The sequence below is a fragment of the Myotis brandtii genome, unplaced genomic scaffold (assembly GCF_000412655.1).
Source record: "Myotis brandtii unplaced genomic scaffold, ASM41265v1 scaffold500, whole genome shotgun sequence".
Taxonomy (NCBI): domain Eukaryota; kingdom Metazoa; phylum Chordata; class Mammalia; order Chiroptera; family Vespertilionidae; genus Myotis; species Myotis brandtii.
Genome location: NW_005369062.1, coordinates 2102206 through 2123002, shown reverse-complemented (window position 1 = coordinate 2123002; position 20797 = coordinate 2102206). Strand labels below are relative to the sequence as shown.

The 20797-nt window shown below is 38.8% G+C and overlaps 1 protein-coding gene and 1 pseudogene across 1 annotated transcript in view; both read right to left on the bottom strand.

Moving 5' to 3' along the window:
• Nucleotides 1-20797, bottom strand: part of MRPS31 (mitochondrial ribosomal protein S31) — a 53679-nt gene that overhangs the window by 21165 nt on the left and 11717 nt on the right. Inside the window, exons 3-6 of the mRNA XM_005876952.2 lie at nucleotides 18288-18446; nucleotides 16948-17088; nucleotides 10416-10489; nucleotides 2109-2252 (exon numbers count right to left, since the gene is read on the bottom strand). Coding sequence (XP_005877014.1) covers nucleotides 2109-2252; nucleotides 10416-10489; nucleotides 16948-17088; nucleotides 18288-18446 — 518 coding nt within the window. The remainder of the gene's footprint in view (nucleotides 1-2108; nucleotides 2253-10415; nucleotides 10490-16947; nucleotides 17089-18287; nucleotides 18447-20797) is intronic.
• Nucleotides 6149-11747, bottom strand: LOC102259049 (annotated as a pseudogene).

The window sequence follows — 20797 nt, the reverse complement described above, 5'->3', positions numbered from 1 at the left end:
CCCCATCGGCCAGTGGCCTGGGCCTCCCTCTGCAGGGTGATCATGGGGCAATGGCCTGAACAATCGCATCGCACCTGCTTTGGCTGTCCTGGCGCCCGTGGTGTCATAGCGTGGTAGTCTAGAAGGTCGTCTGGATGGTTGTTCTGCTGTTCGGTTGATTTGCATATTAAGCTTTTGTTATTATAGATTAAACATTCAAAAACCAGGTCAAATTTCAGATAAATTCCTTTGGAGTAGGGACTCGGGATTTTAATGAACTTAAGTATTTACTGTTGATGACAATGAACCACCAATTCATGCTTTTCTATTACCCTAGTTGGCAGTTCCTAGAAAATACATAATATCCTTGTTAATATTTAAAGAGTTTTAAAGGTTACAGTATAGAACAGAAAATAGTTACAGCAGCATATCTCCTCACAATATTGTTGTTATAGAAAGCCAGATGATAGTGATGATGCTTTACTTGTATAATCTCACTTGTTTCTAAGATGAATCTTATAAAATAAGTTCTATTATTATTCCCATCACTTTATAGATGAGGGAGACAAGGCTTGGAGAGATTAAGTTTATAACTCACTTAGGAACTTGAACTCCTAATCAACTATACTTCACTTGTCTCATCTAAATAAAGTCATAAGTTATTCTACCTCAATATTCAGTTTAACATTTTAAAAATTTTTATTGATTATAGAGAGAGAGAGAGATCAAGAGAGAGAGAGAGAGAGAAACACTGATTTGTTGTTCCACTTATTTATGCATTCACTGGTTGATTCTTGTACATGCTCTGACTGAGGATCGAACCTTGGTGTATGCGGGGGATGCTCTAATCAACTAAACTACCCAGCCAGGACTCAATACCGGGTTTTAAAACGTGTTTAACCATGAAGACTTAGAAAACTCAAGTGTCATTAAATAATGAAATCTTCCCTTAATACTACACCTTGTATTTTCTAAGTTTTTCACTCCATTTAAAATTCTATGATCATACAGGAGGGGTAAGGAGCTAACATTTATTCATATGCATTACATGCCAAGAACTGTGCTGAGCAACTCAATAACTTTATCTTATTTAATTCTTATAGTCTTCCAATGAGGTAGCCTTAATTTTATAGATGAGGAAACTAAGGCTCAAAGTAAGTAACTTCCTCAAAGGCAAATGGCTAATAATTGACAGAGTTGAGGATCTATACTCAGGTTTGCACAACTACTTTTACTTTCTGTTTTTTGTTTTTTTGAGTGTGTGTGTTTTTTTTTTACTATACTCTGATACCTTACAGAATAAAGAAACCATAAAACTTTAATATACATGTTGTGTAATAGAGTAAACCCAGTATGCTATATTACTGTATATACCATACACATATACAAAATATAAGAATTTGCTAAGTCTCTAAAGTTTTATTATAAAAAGTAATCCTATATAATAAAAGCCTAATATGCAAATCGACCAAACGACGGAACAACAGGTCTCTATGATGCACACTGACCACCAGGGGCAGACGCTCAACACAGGAGCTGCCTCCAGCCTGGAGGCCCCAGGCTGGCCAAGGCAGGTGCCAGTGGGGGCCCCCCAACTGCCTCGCCGGTCACCCCACAGATCGGCCCTGATCGCCAGGCAGGCCTAGGGACCCTACCTGTGCATGAATTTCATGCACCGGGCCTCTAGTACTTTATGAAAATATAAGATTATTTCTGATATTTAAGCTTCCATTCTACTTATTAGTCCAAACAAATGAAAGGTTATAAAAAAATCAAAATATTACAGTAACAGCAGAAAACTACAAAGGTTAAAATACGGACTACATTTTCCCAAGAATTAATGAGGTGTTTGCAACTTTTAGCTAATCTTTTATTTTTAAAAAAATATTTTTATTGATTTCAGAGAGGAAGGGAGAAGGAGAGAGAGATAGAAACATCAATGATGAGAGAGAATCACTGATCAGCTGCCTCCTGCACACTCCCACTGGGGATCAAGCACACAACCCAGGAATGCGCCTTGACTGGGAATCGAACCATGACCTCCTGGTTCATAGGTTGATGCTCAATCACTAAGCCATGCTGGCAGGGTTCAATCAGTGAATTTTATAAACCTCTGAAGTTAAACTTACCTGCTTCATTGTTAATTGGGAATTCCCACAGTTTCCCCTCTTTTGTCCACTGGATTATCTCTTCAAAACCATTCTGAAAGGACTGTTCATTTACTGCAGCTAACTGCTGAGCAAATTCCACATCCCAAAGTGAAGGTGCTGTTTCTATATAATAAAAACATTTCAAATAAGGACAAGTCAATGTCAATATCTTTCTTTTTAAAAATGTTATAATCAACTCTGAGTTGGTGATATATCTTCATACCTTGAAGCACATTATTATACACTATACAGTGAAAGCTTGCTCTCTGAGAGCTAAAACTGAAACAGAAATGATACATAAAGACTACAAGTACAATAATTAAAAGCCTTAACTTTTACTTTTAGTGGTAATCAATCACTAAAGTCTCAGTGGCCTCTCTACTGGAAAGAAAAAAAGAAATGTATATTTTGTTTAAAGATCCTATCTAATAGAGAGGGAATATGCTAATTGACTCTCATGCTGTTGCAAAGATGGTGGCACCCACAGCCAATAAGGAGGGAATATGCTGACTGCCCCACCTGCAAAGATGGCGGTGCCCACAGCCAATAAGGAGGGAATATGCTAATTGACTGCCACGCCCTCAAATATGGCGGCGCCCACAGCCGCAAGATGGCCGGCAGGTGAGGGCAGTTGTGGGCTATCAGGCCAGTAGGGGAGGGCAGGTAGGGGTGACCAGTCCAGAAAGGGAGGGCAGTTGGGGGGAACCGGGCCTGCAGGGGAGGGCAATTAGGGGTGACGGGGACGGCAGGGGAGGACAGTTGGGGGCGACCGGGACGGCAGGGGAGGGCAGTTGGGGGTGACTGGGCTGGCAGGGTAGTGGTTAGGAGGTGATCAGGGTGGCAGGCAGGTGAGCGGTTGGGAGCCAGCAGTCCCAGATTGTGAGATCGAGCCTAAACCGGCAGTCGGACATTCCCCGAGGGGTCCCAGATTGGAGAGGGTGCAGGCTGGGCTGTGAGACACTCCCACACCCAGTGCATGAATTTTGTGCACCAGGCCTCTAGTATTTTTATAAAAATGAATATTTTAATACAACATGGGACTCTGTTCTTTAAAGTCCAGCCTATTTTAGTCTGTTAAGTCACTAACATACTACTAATAAAGACCAAAGAAAAATTAACATAATAATAATAATAATGACAGTAACACTACTACTAATGGACACTGAGAACTTACTCTTTACTAAGTGCTTTTTGTATATTAGTTCATTTAATCCTCACAACAAACTCTTAGTAAGGTAGTATAATATTAGCTTATAAATACCATCATGTAATATTTCAATCACTTGTTTTGAAAATTTAAGACATCTTTCAAGAATGAGTCATATTCCCAGGAGTCACTGCTGGTGAGAACGTAAAATGGTACAACCACTTTGGAAAATAGTTTCTCAGTTTCTTTAAAAGTTGAGAATACACTTATCATGCAACCATTTTACTCCTAAATATTTACCCAAAAGAAAACATATGTCCATACAAAGACTTAAAATTAAAGTTCATGTATGACCATGCCTAATAGCCAGCATCAAATGCTGGATATTAAGTATGTTGACCTAGAACAGCTGATACAGAGAAAAGATCATAGTAATTAGGCATATTAGCCATATTTACAGAGTAATAACAGTAAATAATTTATTATGGTCACACTTTTTAAAATTCATTCAGTAGACACTGATCAACCTGTCTTCTCATGAAGATAATGATCATCCTCATTTTGTTTTTTAAAATTAAATTTCTTGGGGTCACATTGGTCAACATGAACATATAGGTTTCAGGTGTGGGTTTCTATGTTATAAGATCTATATATTGCAGTGTGCCCATCACCCAAAGTCCACCAATCTTCTCCTGTCACCATATATTAGGACCCCTTTTCCCAACACCCCCTTCCCTCTGGCAACCACCACACTGCTATTTGTGTTCATGAGTTTGTTTTATATCCCACATGAGTGAAATTATATGATTCTTAGCTTTTTTTGACTTATTTCACTTAGCATAATGTTCTCAAGTCCTATCCATGTTGTTGCAAATGGTGCTATATCATCCTTTCTTATGGCTCAGTAGTATTCCATTTTGTACACGTACCACATCTTCTTTATCCAGTCCTCTTATCGCAGGACACTTTGATTGTTTACATGTTTTGGCCACTATGAATAATGCTGTAATGAATAAAGGGTTCATATATCTTTGTGAATACATGTTTTTCAGGTTGTTGTGTTTCTTTGGTATACACCTAGGAGAGGGATTGCTGGGTCATATGGTAGTTTTATTCTTACTTTTTTGATCAATCACCAGACTGCTTTCCATAGTGGTTGTGCCAGACTACATTCCCACCAGTAATGAATGAGGGTTCCCTTTTTTCTACAACCTCTGCAACACTTGCTATTACTTGTCTTGTTGATAATAACCATTCTAACAGGTGTGAGGCGATATCTCATTGTAGTTTTGATTTGCATTGCCTTAATTGCTAGTGAGGTTGAACATCTTTTCATATATTTATTGGCTGTTTGTATGTCTTCTTGGGAGAGATGTGCTTTCAGGACGTCAGCCCACTTTTTTGATTGGGTTGTTTTGTGTTGATTTTGAGTTCTTTATATATTTTGGAAATTAAACTTTTGTCCGAGCAACTGTTTGCAAATATCATCTCCATCTGGTTAACTGCCTCTTTGTTTTGATTTCAGTTTCTTTTGCCGTGCGGAAGCTTTTTAGTTTGATATGGTCCCATTCATTTATTTTTGTCTCTACTTCCCTTGCCTTTGGAGTCAAGTTCATACAATGTTCTCTACGACTAAGGTCCATAAGTTTGGTACCTATAGTTTCTTCTATGTAAATTATTGTTTCAGGTCTTATATTTAGGTCTTTGATCCATTTTGAGTTAATTTTTATACATGGAGACAAACTAATCCAGCTTCATTCATTTGCATGTGGTTTTCCAGTTTTCCCAACACCAATTATTGAAGAGACTATATTTAGTTCATTGTGTGTTTCTGGCTCCTTTGTTGAAATTTATAAAAAATGAAGTTACACATATAGTGTAGTTTTTTTTTTCTTTTGAGTACATGTCATCTTCATCTTCCTTTGCTAGTTCAGACCTTTTATGTTTTTGTTGTCACAAATTATCCGTTTATACTGTAAGTTTTTGGTGATCTTATTCTTATTATTGTGACCTTATGTTCTTTGTTTCAGGTAGAATAACCCCTTTGAGTATTTCCTGCAATGGAGGTTTTCTGGTGTTAAAATCCCTCAGCTTCTGTATGTCTGGGAACATCTTTATTTCTCCTTCATATACAAAGAATAATTTTGCTGGGTATATTATTCGTGGCTGGTAATTTCTCTTTCAAATGTTTGAATATTTGGTTCCACTCTCTTCTGGCTTGCAGATTTTCTGCTGAGAAGTTAGATGAAATTCTGATGCGTTTTTCTTTGCAGGTCACTTCCTTTTTTTCCCTGACTGCTTTGAGAATTTCTTCTTTGTCATCAATTTTTGACAGTTTCAATACCAAGTGCCTTGGAAAGGGCCTCTTTGGATTGAGGTAACTAGGTGTTCTTTTTTGTTTCTTGGATTCGAGGACCTAGTTTTTTCCATAGGTTTGGGAAGTTCTCATCCACTTTTTGTTTGAATAGACTCTCTGTTCCCTGCTCCCTCTTCTTCCTCTGCAATGCCTATAATTCTAATATTGCTTTTTCTGATGAAGTCAGATAGTTCTCGTGGAACTCTTTCATTTTTCTTTATGCTCAGGTCTCTCTCTTCTTCCCTCTGCACCATTTTTAGGTGGCTATCTTCGATATCACTAATTCTTCTCTCCATCTTGTTGGCTCTGTTTTCTTTGCACAGTTCACTTTTTAATCTCTTTAATTGCATGCTTCATTTCCAGGGTTTCTGATTGTGTGTGTGTGTGTTTTTAAATATATTTTTATTGATTTCACAAAGGAATGGAGAGAGAGAGATAGAAACATCAATGATGAGAGTCACTGATTGGCTGCCTTCTGCATGCCCCACACTGGGGACTGAGCCCCACAACCTGGGCATGTGTCTCTTTTTCTTTCTTTTTTTTTTATGATAGCACAACTTATATATTTCAAACGGACAACAAATTAGTATCACTTACAGTATCTTAAGATAAACTGCCTTTGAACAGGAGCTTCCTTTCCAGTACTTTGATGTCTACAAGACGTATCTAGAAAAGTTACTACTGTGGAAATTGAAGACTGCTTAAATCGAATGGGGGAAGGGTGGGCCTGTGGTTTTCTTTTTGATTAGTTGCTGTAACACTGTCCTTTAGGTGGCTGAGGGAGTGACATATTTTCATTAGACATCATTAGGTGCCGAAGCTCATGCAGGACATGTTTGATACTATATGAACGATGCCATTTCTCTAGCACTAATATGGCCCTTGGGTCCACCACTCCATTAGAACTATAAACTCCATTCATATTAATTTTTGTTACAAATCTTACAACAGGGGGTACTTCAGGGTATTTAGGTCCACATTCTATTTTAAGGCTGTACATTCGGTTTTCATAAACTGTTCTTAGAGGCCCAATTATCATCCCTGTCCATCTTGTAAGTGTCATGTCTTCATCATATTCTACACCCCAACTAATTGTGAAATCTCCTCCTCCTTTCTGGCCTTCTTCAAGTTCTTCCAACAGTCGAAAATTGCGAGGGACTTTTACTCCTGAGCCCATGCTGGCTGCCATCTTGCGTCGCTGTCGCTCAAAGACCGGCCTTCATTTGAAGTTTGACCGTTCTGTGGGTTGGACGTTTTTCTGGGCTCAAATCAAGGTATTGGCAGGGCTGTGATGTTTTCTGAAAGTTCTGAAAGCGAGACTATAACGGTTTGAGCTCCTCTTAGTTTCTGTTGCTCTCTGGGCATGTGTCTTGACCAGGAATCGAACCCTGACCTCCTGGTTCATAGGTTGATGCTCAACCACTGACCCATGCTGGCTGGGTATGATTGGTTCTTTTTTAAAGTTTCAATTTCATTGGTAAAATACTTGTTTTGTTCATTTTCTTTTTTCTGGGTGCATTTAATTGCCTGTCTGTATTTTCTCACATCTTGTTGAGTATTTTTAGAAATGCAATCTTGAAATCTGTCATTTATATCACATATTTCCATGTGTTCCAGTTGACTTACTGGGGATTTTCCATTTTCTTTCTGATCATCCTCATTACTGTGGCTATTCATGGTATTTGCGGTTTTCCTTTGCCTAGGCATTTATATACCAGCTTCCTTTGTAGAGGTCTTTCTACTATTTTCCAGTAGATGGTGCTGCATTACAAGATTTTTTAGTTCTGTGATCTCCTAGTCTTGACCTCCATGGCTTTCGTAAGACAGTACAGCCGTGCTGTTGGGGTGGGGTTGGTTTTGCACTCACTGTATTGGTGACCCCTGACCTCCATGGGAGTCCCACCTCAAGCTCCCCACCTGGGGATCTGTCACAGAGGGAAACAGCAGTTCTACTATCATTGTTCTTGGTTTACAGATAATATGCTCCTTGCACCAACTCCAAGGGCAACCAGAGGCGAGTTTGGGGAGTCCAACAAGTGCCAGGGCTCTGTGGTTCTGTTTCTTTGTCTGAAGCACCACAGTTTGCCCCAACTGTGGAGAACTGCATGGAAGAACCCTGTGCTCTATCAGGCATCTGCTGACTTAGACACTGTTCACCCTGCTGTACTGCCCCCCAATGTTCTCTGTTCCTCCCGGCTGAAGAAAGTGCCTCCCAGCGCCAGCTTCCTCCCTTCTCCACACCAGCTACAGGGCTATGTCTGTGGGCTGTGAACTTTTTCCTCCCTTCTCATCTCCCTGTTTATTCCTGGTTACCCATCTTTAGATGTTTCAATATAGGAGTTTCTCAGGCATGCCTCTGTATTGAGCAGAGACTTCTTTGTTGAATTATAGCTAGTTAACTTGTTGTAATTTCAGGAGGAGAGGATCTCGAACACCACCATTCCTGATGTTTCATCATTATTAACTAGAGGCCCAGTGCACAAAATTCGTGCATGGGTAGAGTCCCTAAGCTTGGCTGGCAATCATGACCGATCGGGGCCTTCCAGCTGCTGGCCGGGGCCTTCCTTCCCCAGTTGCCGGCTGACACCTTCCTTTGTTCTGCGCTACCCCCTGGTGGTCAGCGCACATCATAGCGAGTGATTGAACTCTCAAGGGGACACTTTGCATATTAGCCTTTTATATATATAGAAGATTGATGTTAATAGCTGCGACTATCTATTGAATGTGCACTATGATTCAGGCATTATGCCTGACTCTTTAATTATATTATTTTATTTAATCTTTGAGATTAGCCCCATTTTATAAGTGATGGACGGGAAACTCAGAGAGGTTAGTATGGCATAATCTGAGGCTGAATAATCCAGATACCCAAACCAAATCTCTCCAGGATAAGCAATAGGGTATAGCACTATATTCTTTGCAGCACTGGTAAGAACTTAGTGGGGAGCAAAATGTGGCAATCATGGGACAGAAGAACTCATTCATTTGTTCAGTAAATAATTATTGAATGCCAACTACAGTGGGGCCTTGACTTACGAGTTTAATTCGTTCCGTGATGGAGCTCGTAACTCAAATTACTCGTATGTCAAATCAAAAAGTGAACAAGTGAGACACGTGATGCTGGGCTGATGTTGTGGCGTTCACTGTGACGTTCGCTGCGCCACCTAACGGTGGGGTATCTGAAGCTGGCTCGTAATCCGAATTTTAGCTCGCAACTCAAAGCAAAAAATCGGCCGAGAGATGGCTCGTATCTCGAAAAACTCGTTAGTCGGGACACTCATAAGTCAAGGCCCCACTGTATAAGTCAGGCATTATTTTAGGTGGTAGGGAAACAACAGTGAATAAATACTAAATTTAGGTTTGCACATTATTGCTATTCTTGTATTTAGTTGGGGGAAAATGACATTCAAATGTAATATAGCTTATTAAAACAATACCTTCCTTAGAGTAAATTGACATAAATGTGTGCATTACTTTCCTTATTAGAGTTTCATTATTTTATACTATTTTGTAAAATACATATAACTTTTATTACCTCCTTGCTAGCTAATTTCAGTTTTAGAAATAATATTTCTGATTTTAAAAAAGCAAGCTGGCTCTTTCAAGAATCCAAGTGTCTCTTCTGGCTATTCATTAGATGGACAATAGCAATTGCCCTGACAACAAATTCCCTTTCTGGGCAAGCTTAACAGTTGCCACTTCATTAGGGGAAAGGTGATCCTTTCCCCATGCCTGTGCATTTCCTTTTCATCACACAGGACAGAATGCAGTTGGCACAATACAGGGTGGGGTGTTCTCTTAGCTTCAACTTCATTTAAACATATAAACATTGATTGAATTAACTCCTTTCCTTTATGGATATATAGTTTATCCCAATTTGTTCAAAAAAGGATTTTAAGATTTAAAATAACGAATTCCTATTATCCGTAAGCCACTTCGCTAGGTGCTACTATATAAAGATCACTGAGACCTAGCCCCTAATATCATGAGCTTATTGAACAGTAGGAAAATCAGTAAATGATAGAAAGTTTACATGAGTCACTGGAGGGGGGGCCTAGGAACTTAAATATTAAATATAAAATTATGTCTACCAAGGTCCAAAAAGCTTACAATCTTTAGAATTGGAAGTAACTTGTAAGCTGGAGACCATTTGTATTGAGTTTCTTCAGTTATTTTATCAGTAAATCAAACTTAATGCTAAGCAAAAAGATATTCTTATTTCTCTTTAATTAGACTTAAAATGGCAAATTTGAAGGATTTGACTTCTTGCCTAAAGAAGAAAGGAGAAAAAAACAGAGAACAGACTGTGCACTAAGAAAAAAACACTACAGGTCTGCTAAATATATTCCTTGAATGCTCCTCATCCCATCTCCTACGCAATCACTAAATCAGTAAGTTAGGTCTACCAATGCTATCTCCTCTTCTAGACAGTGAGATGCCTTACGGCAGAAACCAGTGTATCTTTCTGCAATAGTACACAGGTACACTGCAAATGGTGGGAGATCAATGTTCTACTCCAAATTAGTAGCCAATTTATAGCTCTGGATTCATGTGGCTGGTAGTCACCCCTTACTTCCCATTGCCTCACAGAATGAAACATTTCAAGAGGAAAATATGACCAAGGCTAGCAATGTCAGCAAGTACATTCATAAGCAGGATCCATGCCAATGACAGGATGGAATATTTAAATACCTGATTATTATGCAATCAAACATTAAGGACATTTATGAAAGATAGAATTTTTCAATACATGAGAAATAGTGTTGTTCTTTTCTTAACAAACCTGTTTCAGGTGCCTCTTCAGTAGCTGCCTTAACATCAAAAATATTAAGTCTCTTTCCCTTAAATATACTTTTCCTAAAATTAAAGAAGAAAAAATAATTTATTCAACGAGTATTTATACACTGCCAATAAAAATTGTTTATGAGAAAAAAAATTTATATAAAGTATTCAATGTAGATATAAAAGTAATTCCACTGATGACACCAGACATTTTAATTAAACTGCCATATCTTTAAGACTAGTAACTAAAAATAGGAACAGATGAACTTGAATTTTTACATCATAATACAACAAAACAGTTAAAAGCCTAATTTCCAAAATACCTAATTGTAAAGATTAGCCTAATTTGCCATAATTTTTATTTGCTCCATCTCATATTAATGTTTTAGAAATCTCAATGTTGTGGGAAACTATCAAAATATGCAAAATTCGAAGTTGTCATAAATGAATCTAGAACTTTGGTCAAGATGTCAAAGTAGGTTAACTCTGTGTTCACTTCCTCCTGAGACCATATCAAAATTACACAACTAACAAAAAAACGTACAATTAAATTATAGTACAACCACCCTTGAGAAACACCAGAAGACTAACAAAATAGAACTCCTATCACTAAGAATAAAAAGGAGTAGCCTCCATGATACTGATAGAAGAAGCGGAGATTTGAAAGGACTGGTCCCAAACTCACATGTGTTGGTTATAAATCGGGAGGGATAGCTCCGATGTAGAGGTCCTCCCTGAGGGTGAGGAGTCCCAGCCCAATACCGGGCATCCAGCCTAGACCAGTGGTCAGCAAACTGCAGCTCGCGAGCCACATGCGGCTCTTTGGCCCCTTGAGTGTGGCTCTTCCTAAGCCTTAGGAGTACCCTAATTAAGTTAATAACAATGTACCTGCCTATATAGTTTAAGTTTAAAAAATTAGGCTCTCAAAAGAAATTTCAATTGTTGCACTGTTGATATTTGGTTCTGTTGACTAATGAGTTTGCTGACCACTGGCCTAGACCATCAGTGGCAGGAATAGGAGTCCCCACAACATCTGGCTATGAGAATTAGCTTGGATTCTGCCTGGGTGAGAGGGAGGTCTGCTAGAGTTCCAGGCTTTCCTCTTAAAGGGCTTATTCACTAAGGAACTCACTGACTTTGAACTACAGCATTGGGGTAGTTGCTCAAAGCACCAGGAACAAACAGGGAAGACTGAATTGTCTGGCTTCGGGGTGTAGGTTGGAGGAGCAGTTCTCTCCAGTACTAAAAGTGCTGGCAGGTGCCATTGTCCTTTTGCTGAGCCCTCCCCCTATCCAGCCTGCTAGTGCCATATCTGAGTCTCCATCAAACTTGTTCACCCTGGTAATTCCCTGAGAACCCACCCCACATAACTTGTGCACATGGCAGAACCTTTCAGTGGCTGTTATTCACAAGTGGCTGGCCTCAGCCCTCAATGTAGACTTACCTAAAATCTCTGAAAGGTTCCAAACAACCCCAAACAAGAAGTGGCCAGCCTCAGTGTGCCCTATATCTCTTGCTAAGTAGTCCCCAGCCGAGCACTATTGGCAGCTGGCTTCTGGCATTGGTTTGGAGCCTAGCCTCTCCCAGGCACCTCCAAACTCAGCAGAGGCAGCTACCAAACACTCACTTTGTAGGTCCTACCAAGTGGCTTCAGGGTTGGGCACAGGTAGCAGCTGACTTAGGCCTGTAATGATACCTGCACCCCACCCCCAAGAGGCCCCAGAACCAACACACCAAGAGGCCAGCTTCAGACCACACCAGAGCATCACCCAATTAGTTCCACAAATGACATAGCAGGCATCAGAGCCCTGCTACAGCAAATCCCACTCTGTGGGGTCAGCCCCCAAACAACAGCTTGTCTGCTGTAGTCATGGCCAATCTTCACAACCAGTCAGTCTGAAGGTCAATCCCACCCACTCACTGATGTGCCATAGCAATCAAGACTTAACCACAACAAGAAGGTAAACACAACCCATACAAGGAACATTTCTGGAGCACCTGGCTCAGGTGATCAGGAAGGCTGTGCCACTGCGCCCCATAGGACACCTACCACATAAGGCTACCCTGCCAAGACTGGGAGATGGATCAGATCCACCTAATACATAGAAACAAACAGGGAGGCAGCCAAAATGAGGAGGCAAAGAAACATGTCTCAAATGAAAGAACAGATCAAATCTCCAGACAAAGAACTAAACAAAATGGAGGCAAGCAATCTACTAGATGCAGAGTTCAAAACACTGGTTATAAGGATGCTCAATGAACTTAGGGGAAGAGTAGATGAACTCAGTGAGAACTTACACAAAAAGATAGAAGTCATAAAAAAATAACTTGTCAGAAATGAATACAAAAACAAAAATGAAGAATACATTAGATCAATGGTTCTCAACCTTCCTAATGCCGAGACCCTTTAATACAGTTCCTCATGTTGTGGTGACCCCCAACCATAAAATTATTTTGTTGCTACTTCATAACTGTAATTTTGCTACTGTTATGAATCGTAATGTAAATATCTGATATGCAGGATGTATTTTCATTGTTACAAATTGGACATAATTAAAGCATAGTGATTAATCACAAAAACAATATGTAATTATATATGTGTTTTCCAATGGTCTTAGGCGACCCCTGTGAAAGGGTCATTCGACCCCCAAAGGGGTCGCGACCCACAGGTTGAGAACCGCTGCATTAGATGGAATCAATAGCAGATTACATGAAGCAGAGGATATCACTGGTTTGGAAGATAAGGTAGCAGAAAACACCCAATCAGAACAGCAAAAAGAACAAAGAATAAGAGAAAATGAGAATAGTTTAAGGGACCTCTGGGACAACATAAAGCATAACAACATTTGCATCCAGAGGTACAAGAAGAGAAACATCGAAGGATTGAAAACCTATTTGAAGAAATAATGACTGAAAACTTCCCTATCCTGGCAAAGGAAATAGACATACAAGTCTAGGAAGTGAAGAGTCCCAAACAAAATGACCCCAAAGAGGCCCCCCGCACACACAAAAATGTTGCTAAAGTCAGCAATTGTCTTAAAGGCAGAAAATACAGCCTGTTTTTTAAAATACGTATGTGTGCTTTTAAAATTGATTTTTAGAGAGAGAAGGGAGAGGGAGAAGAAAAAGAGATAGAGACATCAATGAAAGAGAAACAGATTGGCTTCCTCCTGCACACCTGCCTACTGAGGATTGAGCCCGCAACCCGGGCATGTGCCCTGACTGGGAATTGAACCAATGACCTCTTGGTGCATGGATCGATGCTCAACCACTGAGCCACACTGACCAGGCTGCATGCTTAATTAGAAATTATAATTATAAATGATTGCACAGATAAATCAAAACATTCCCACTTACAAAGCAATGGTTCTGGCCTGGCCGGTGTGGCTCAGTGGTTGAACATAAACCAATGAAACAGGAGGTCATGGTTTGATTCCCAGCCAGGGCACATGCCCGGGTTGCAGGCTCAATCCCCAATAGAGAGCATGAAGGAGGCAGTTGACTGATGATTCTCTCTCATCACTGATGTTTCTATCTCTCCCTTCCTCTCTCTGAAATAAATTTTAAAAAATTTAAAAAACAAAACAAAAACTAAACAATTGTTCTGTAATTTTAAAATAATAATGAACTTTCTTTACATAACTATTTTTAACTATTGAAATTAATGTCAGGTAACTTTTCCTTGTATATTTTAATCAACTGCTGTATCCCTCAATTCACATTCATGTTTGAGTACATTTACTGGCAGATTAAAGCCAATTTATAAAGATAGGGTTAGCCTGGCTGGTATGGCTCAATGGTTGAGCATTGATCCAAGCACTGAGAGGTCATAGGTTCAATTCCTGGACAGGGCACATGCCTCCATTGCGGACTCAATCCCTAGTAGGGGATGTGCATGAGGCAGCTAATATATGTGTCTCTCATTAATGTTTCTATCTCTCTCTCTCTCCTTCTCATATTTTTTTAAAAGGTAGGGTTAATTTTAAAAATAATTTTGAATTATTTTCTGGATCAAATTACTTTTTTTCTACTAAATTCAACAGAAAAATGTAAAGTCCATATTAAAATTAGACAAGGTGATTTTACATCACATATTTCCCTCTAGCAAGTTCCCAAGTATTGTAAACATAGGCATCTGTGCTCCAGAACTATCCTCAGTGTCTTGCATTCTTCTCCCTACCAAGCATTCCTCAACCTCAAGTCAAGTGAACAGATTGATGGATTAAAGTAACTCACAGTAAAGAGGGAATGATTCAGCAAAGTATGGAATTTTAAAAGCACAATGTAGTAAAGAGGAAGGGAAGGAAACAGACAATTTGCTGTGCAACTACTAAATATGGTTTATACATGTTTCTTTCCTATTATTCAAGAAAGACATTAAGCCAGGCTTCACTTTCAGCATTTTATAGATGGAGAAACAAAACGATTTCCCCAGTCACAGAATTAGTCAGTGGCACAGTGCTAAAATTCTATGGCGGACTAGTGTGACTCTAAAGTCAATGCTCTGTGACTCACACCTCTCTGTCTCTAACTGAAAAAAAAATCAGAACAGCCTGGACTCTCAGTCTGTCCCAAGTCAGAGCAGGGTGAACAACTTGCTATCCCACCATTGCTTCCCCTTTTCTAGAATTCTTTAATCAGCTTTTTAACACAGTCATTACCTATACTAATAATAGAGAAATATGCAAATTGTCCAGGACACCGTCACAGTAACGACCAAACAGCAGGCTGATTGGGGCAACAAGGCCGGCAGGGGGGTGAGGGACGACCAAATGACTGAACAGCAGGCTGCGTGGGGTGACCAGGCCGGCGGGGGGGCAGTTGGGGGTGACCAGGCTGGCAGGGGAGCCTGGGGGCAATCAGGCCAGCAGGAGAGGGCAGCTGGGGGCAATCAGGCCAGCAGGAGAGGGCAGCTGGGGGCAATCAGGCCAGCAGGAGAGGGCAGCTGGGGGCAATCAGGCCAGCAGGAGAGGGCAGCTGGGGGCAATCAGGCCAGCAGGAGAGGGCAGTTGGGGGCGATTAGGCTGGCAGAGGAGCAGTTAGGCATCAAGCAGGCTGGCAGGGGAGTGGTTAGGGGGTGATCAGGCTGGCAGGCAGATGCAGTTAGGGGCAATCAGGCAGGCAGGCAGGCAGGCAAGTGGTTAGGAGCCAGAAGTCCCAGATTGTGAGAGGAATGTCTGACTGCCAGTTCGGGATCAGGCCTAAACCAGCAGTTGAACATCCCCCAAGGGGTCCCAGATTGGAGAGGGTGCAGGCCAGGCTTAGGGACACCCCCCCTCCCCGCTGCACAAATTTCATGCACCAGGCCTCTAGTATGCACATAAATCCCTTTCCTACTTTTTTAGCTTCTCTCTGCTGCCTTCTAATTTTTAATGATAGCTAATACCATTAAAAATTAAACTATGGTATAGCATTCTGATGTAGTTGCATGGAATTATCTCAAAGACTGATTAAAAAAAAGATTCAATTTAAATATTCTTGAGGAATCTTAAGTAAAACTCTAATACACATCCTACTTTATTCAATAATATATCATAGCTGTAAAAATCACTTTAAATTAGTAATTCAAATATTCTTCCAAAGTCACTATAACCTTTTGAACTTCTTTTGTTAATTGCTGACCATCTTTTCTAATCTTCCTGTACAAATTAGTAATTTAACACTTGGAAGGAACTAACTCAAATTGCGGAGATTGTACTTAAAATCCATAAAATATACATCAAAAACATTCCATTTGTGAGCCCATATGCTATAAAGTTCAGTTAGTTTTTGTCAGACCATGCTAAATATCTGGTTCCCCAACTATCACTTTATGGGCTTGTGAGAGAACAAAAGAAACCAGAAACTTTATGTAAATACAGATAGCTTTCTATAATAAAATATGTAAGACAGGGCTTAGCATCTCTAAGAACTGCAAATTTCTAAATTCAAATTACCACAAGTAATCTACCACTGTATGGTATTATAGGATCTTCTTTTCTTTGACAGTGAGTTAATTCTCTAAGGTATGAAAAAAGATTATTATATAGAGATAAAAAAGGTATATGAACATACATTATTAGGCATATATCAGAATGAAAAATAATGTTTCTCTCAAAATGTTCATTTGTTCAGAATACAGTCAGCTCTACTTATTCTAAATCAGGAGACCTTTATTCCCCAGGTGTACGGCAGGGACCATTTTAATTTAAGGTAAATAAAAGTTTAGGTATGTTAAATTCAGAAGATCTTTCCCTAGCCCTGGCTGGGTAGCAAAGATTGCAGGTGTGATCCCTCGGTCAGGGCACATACAAGAATCAACCAATGAATGCATAAATAAATGGAACAACAAATCAATGTTTCTCTCTCTCTCTTAAATCAATCAATGAATAAAAAATAATCTTCCCCTCTCTAGGAAATGGTAAATGGAGAATAAGGAGAAAGATATAAATACATTCATAATGTTCAGATACCTATCAGCAATAATATACATAGCAATAAAGTAAAACTACAGTGAAACAAACAAAACCAGATAGACTGCAAAGTTTCAATACCTTTTTCTAAGATCGACGGTCTTCTCTTGGCCAACATAATTGTCAGATCCTTCATCAAACTGAATCTGATGAACTGGTCTTGTACTAGCTCTAGCTGTGGCAGATTTGGCAACTTTCATATCTGATATTATGTTACTGAAACTGAAATAAGAAAAAATCAAGTGTATTATAAATTTTATCTACTGAATAATAGAAAACATGACTCATATCATTTAATTTTTATTTCATTCCTATGCAGTAATACAACATAATTTACATTTAAATAAAAGATTATATGTTACATATTAACATTCACAATCCACAGACCACTAAGATTTGTTTCCTTCTGTGTTCTAAAGATGTCAAAGTGGGGGGAAATGAGGACATCTGTAATAGTATAGACAATAAAAAAAAGTAAAAAGAGAAAAAAAGAAGATGCTCTTCAGATGTGTTCATTTAAAATATAAATTAAAAGTGTCACTTATTGCCTGCTGCCTTGGCTCAGTGGTTGAGCACTGACCTATGAACCATGAGGTCACGGCCAGGGCACATGCCTGGGTTGCAGACTTGATCCCTAGTGCGTGGCGTGCAGGAAGCAGCTGATCAATGATTCTCATCATGTTTCTATCTCTCCTTCTCTCTCCCTTCTTCTCTGAAATCAATAAAAATAAATTTTAAAAATAAAAAAATAAAAGTGTCACCTATGTAAAATTATCAAGCATCTAGAGCAGTTGATATAAAATCAGTATCTGTATACTTATCACATAGATTAAAACTAAATTAAAGTTGAAATTTAGCCATATTTATTGCCTTGCATTTGTTCAAATACAAATAAATGAGTGATCTGACAGTCAAGTCATCTGTATTTTTTTTTAACTTCCTGAGAGAAGTCTTACAATATGCTCATTGAGAACTACTGACTTAGATTGCTCTGCAAAACAAAGCAGTGCCACCCCTGACTACATTTCAGCAGTAAGTGGTATAACTTGGTATAAAGTAATGAGAGATGAGAGAAGTGGAAGAATGTCAGCTAAAACTTAATAAGAGGGAAAAAGAAAACAGGCTTGAAGATTATCATATTGTGCATAACACCAGAAAATTATTTAATGAGAAAAAATTAATCTTCTCAGAGAAACTGTCTTATTCTTTATTTATTTTTAGTAACATCACTAAATTTATCATTTTTTCTAAGGAACAAGAAATTGTGTAACTTCTGAAAATAAAAATTAATCACTTAATTGTAATTTTACTTAATACATCAGTTGTTTAAATGAATATTTATGTATATAACTCAATTACATGAAAACAGCCTATTTTGAGATACCAGTATTACTATTTGACATACTATTTGATTCACTAACCTAATTTTAGGTCTTTCTCCATTTTTCTGTGCCCTTGAGTCTTCCTCATGCTGCTGAAGCTGCCTGAGCAGCTCTGACTTGGTTGTCTGCTTGTCAAAAGGGAGAGAATCTGCAACAGCAGATGCAGCAGCCACCAACTCAGGACTCAGTGACTCACTTCTGGAAAAGAAAATGAAAAACAAATGAAAAAGAAAAAAGAGGCATTACTAGTTTAGTGGAAAGTAAAATGATTTTTTCAGAGAAAATGTTTTTTTGTGTTGTTGTTCAAAAAAGAATCATTCAGTCCTGGCCGGTGTGGCTCATATGTAGAAAGGTTGCTGGTTCAATTCCCAGTCAGGGCACATGCCCAGGTTGAGGGTTTGGTCCCTGGTCATGTATGGGAGGCAACCGATCAACGTTTCTCTCTCATATCAATGTCTCGCTCTCTCTCTCCCCGCTCCCTTCTTCTCTTTAAAATCAATAAAGACATATTTTAAAAAAGTATCATTCAATTTCTGACAAAATCAAGAATTCTTAACTATTAGGTATCAGTTTTATATAAACTTAAATGTGAAATGGATATTTGCTGAAGCATAATACTAACTCAGAAAAATGTATTAAGGTGGAGGGATAAAGATCAGTCTTAAAACTTATAAATTATTGGGTTTTTAATTAGGTGCCATTTTAATTCAAAAACAGTATATATTACAAGCAAATATAAAAGTGACTAAACCTGTTCATAGAGAATATTTATTCATAGTAACCTAAAACTGGACACAACCCAAATGTTTACCATCAGAAGAAAAACAAATTGTGATATATCCATTTAGTTAGTGGAATAGTACTTAGCTCAGGCAACAAAATGATTGAAACTGCTTAAAAATAGTTAGTACAAAAATAGTATATACTGTATGACTCCATTTATATCAAGTTCTAGAAGAGGAAACATTAATCTAAAATGAAAAAAATCAGGATAATGGTTGCCTTAGGACAGAAGTCTACTGCTTGGGAAGATGAAAATGGAAAATGTTCTGCATGTTGATAAATGTGTGGATTACATGGACAGATTCATTTGTCAAAATCCTACAACTAAGATTTATACACTTCAGTGTAGGTAAAAAAATCATCGTCATCATCATGAGAAATGCTCACCTGTCTGGATTCAAATAACGGACTCAGAGACAGAAGTATGGCGAAAACCAGACTTTTAATACATTCTTGAGAGCAGGTGACCAGTTGTACAGGCACACATGGATTAGCGATCACAGCCCATTTATCCCCTTAGGGTGTGAGAGTCCCTCCTCTGGTTCCTCATTGGCTGAGTACTATGAGGTTAATAGTTTCCTCATATGTCACCTAGGTCTTATTGTCTCCTACTGGGTTAGTTAAAAAAATGGGCGGAGGCATTTTCTAGTTGTCTCCATCTCCCCTTATCTAGCTGAGGCGGGCATCTGGGGAGGGGGGAGTTTCTCACCAAGATACCTGCTCAGGTACATAGTTCTTTGTTCTTATATCCTTTTCCCTCCTCCCTACATCCTGTTTGCCCTGGGGAAATTCAGTAACCATTTCAATTAAAAGTTGACTATGCTGGAGATGGATCACAGAGGCCCACTTCCTACAGTCATCAAGTAGAAGATGGAAAGTAGATGAAGGTACAGATGATACAAGAATGGAAAAATGTTGATTATTGAAGTTGGGTGACAGCCAGGTACAAAAGGGTTCATTATTTAATTTTGTTTATGTATTTATTTTTATTGATTTTAGAGAAAGAGGATCATTGACTTGCTGTTCCACTTATTTATGCATTCACTGGTTGACAATAGCACATGCCCTGACGGTATCGAATCCGTAACGTTGGTGTATTGGGACAATACTAACCAACTGAGCTACTGGCAAGGGCCTACTTTGTTTTAAATTTTCTATATCAAAAGGCTAAAGAAGTGATACTCTTCAGTAAATTAGGATAAGTTAATAGAAAAATATGCCAGATAGCCCTGGTCAGATAGCTCAGTTGGTTGGAGCACCGTTTCAATATACCAAGGTTTAGGGTTCGATCCCCAATCAGGGCATATACAAAAATCAACCAACGAATGCATAAATAATTTGGAACAAGTCAATGTTTCTTTCTCGCTCTCTCTCAAATCAGTTAAAAAATATTTTAAAATTTTTTGAAAAAGAAAAATATGCCAGGCATAAAAATAAATTATTTGCATTTTTTTCCATTCTTTATTTTACTTTTAATTGAATTTATTGGGGTTACATTGGTCAATAAAAGTACATAGGTTTCAAGTGTACAATTCTACAATACATCATCTGCACATTGCATTATGCACTTATCATCCAAAGTCTAGTCTCCTTCCATCACCATTTATCTCCCCATTTACCATATTTCACCTGCTCCCAACCCTCATTTCTCTGGTAATTACCGTACTGTTGTCTGTGTCCTTGAGGTTTTTTTTAATTAAATCTTTATTGTTCAGATTATTACAGTTGTTCCTTTTTCCCCCCATAGCTCCCCTCCACTAGGTTCC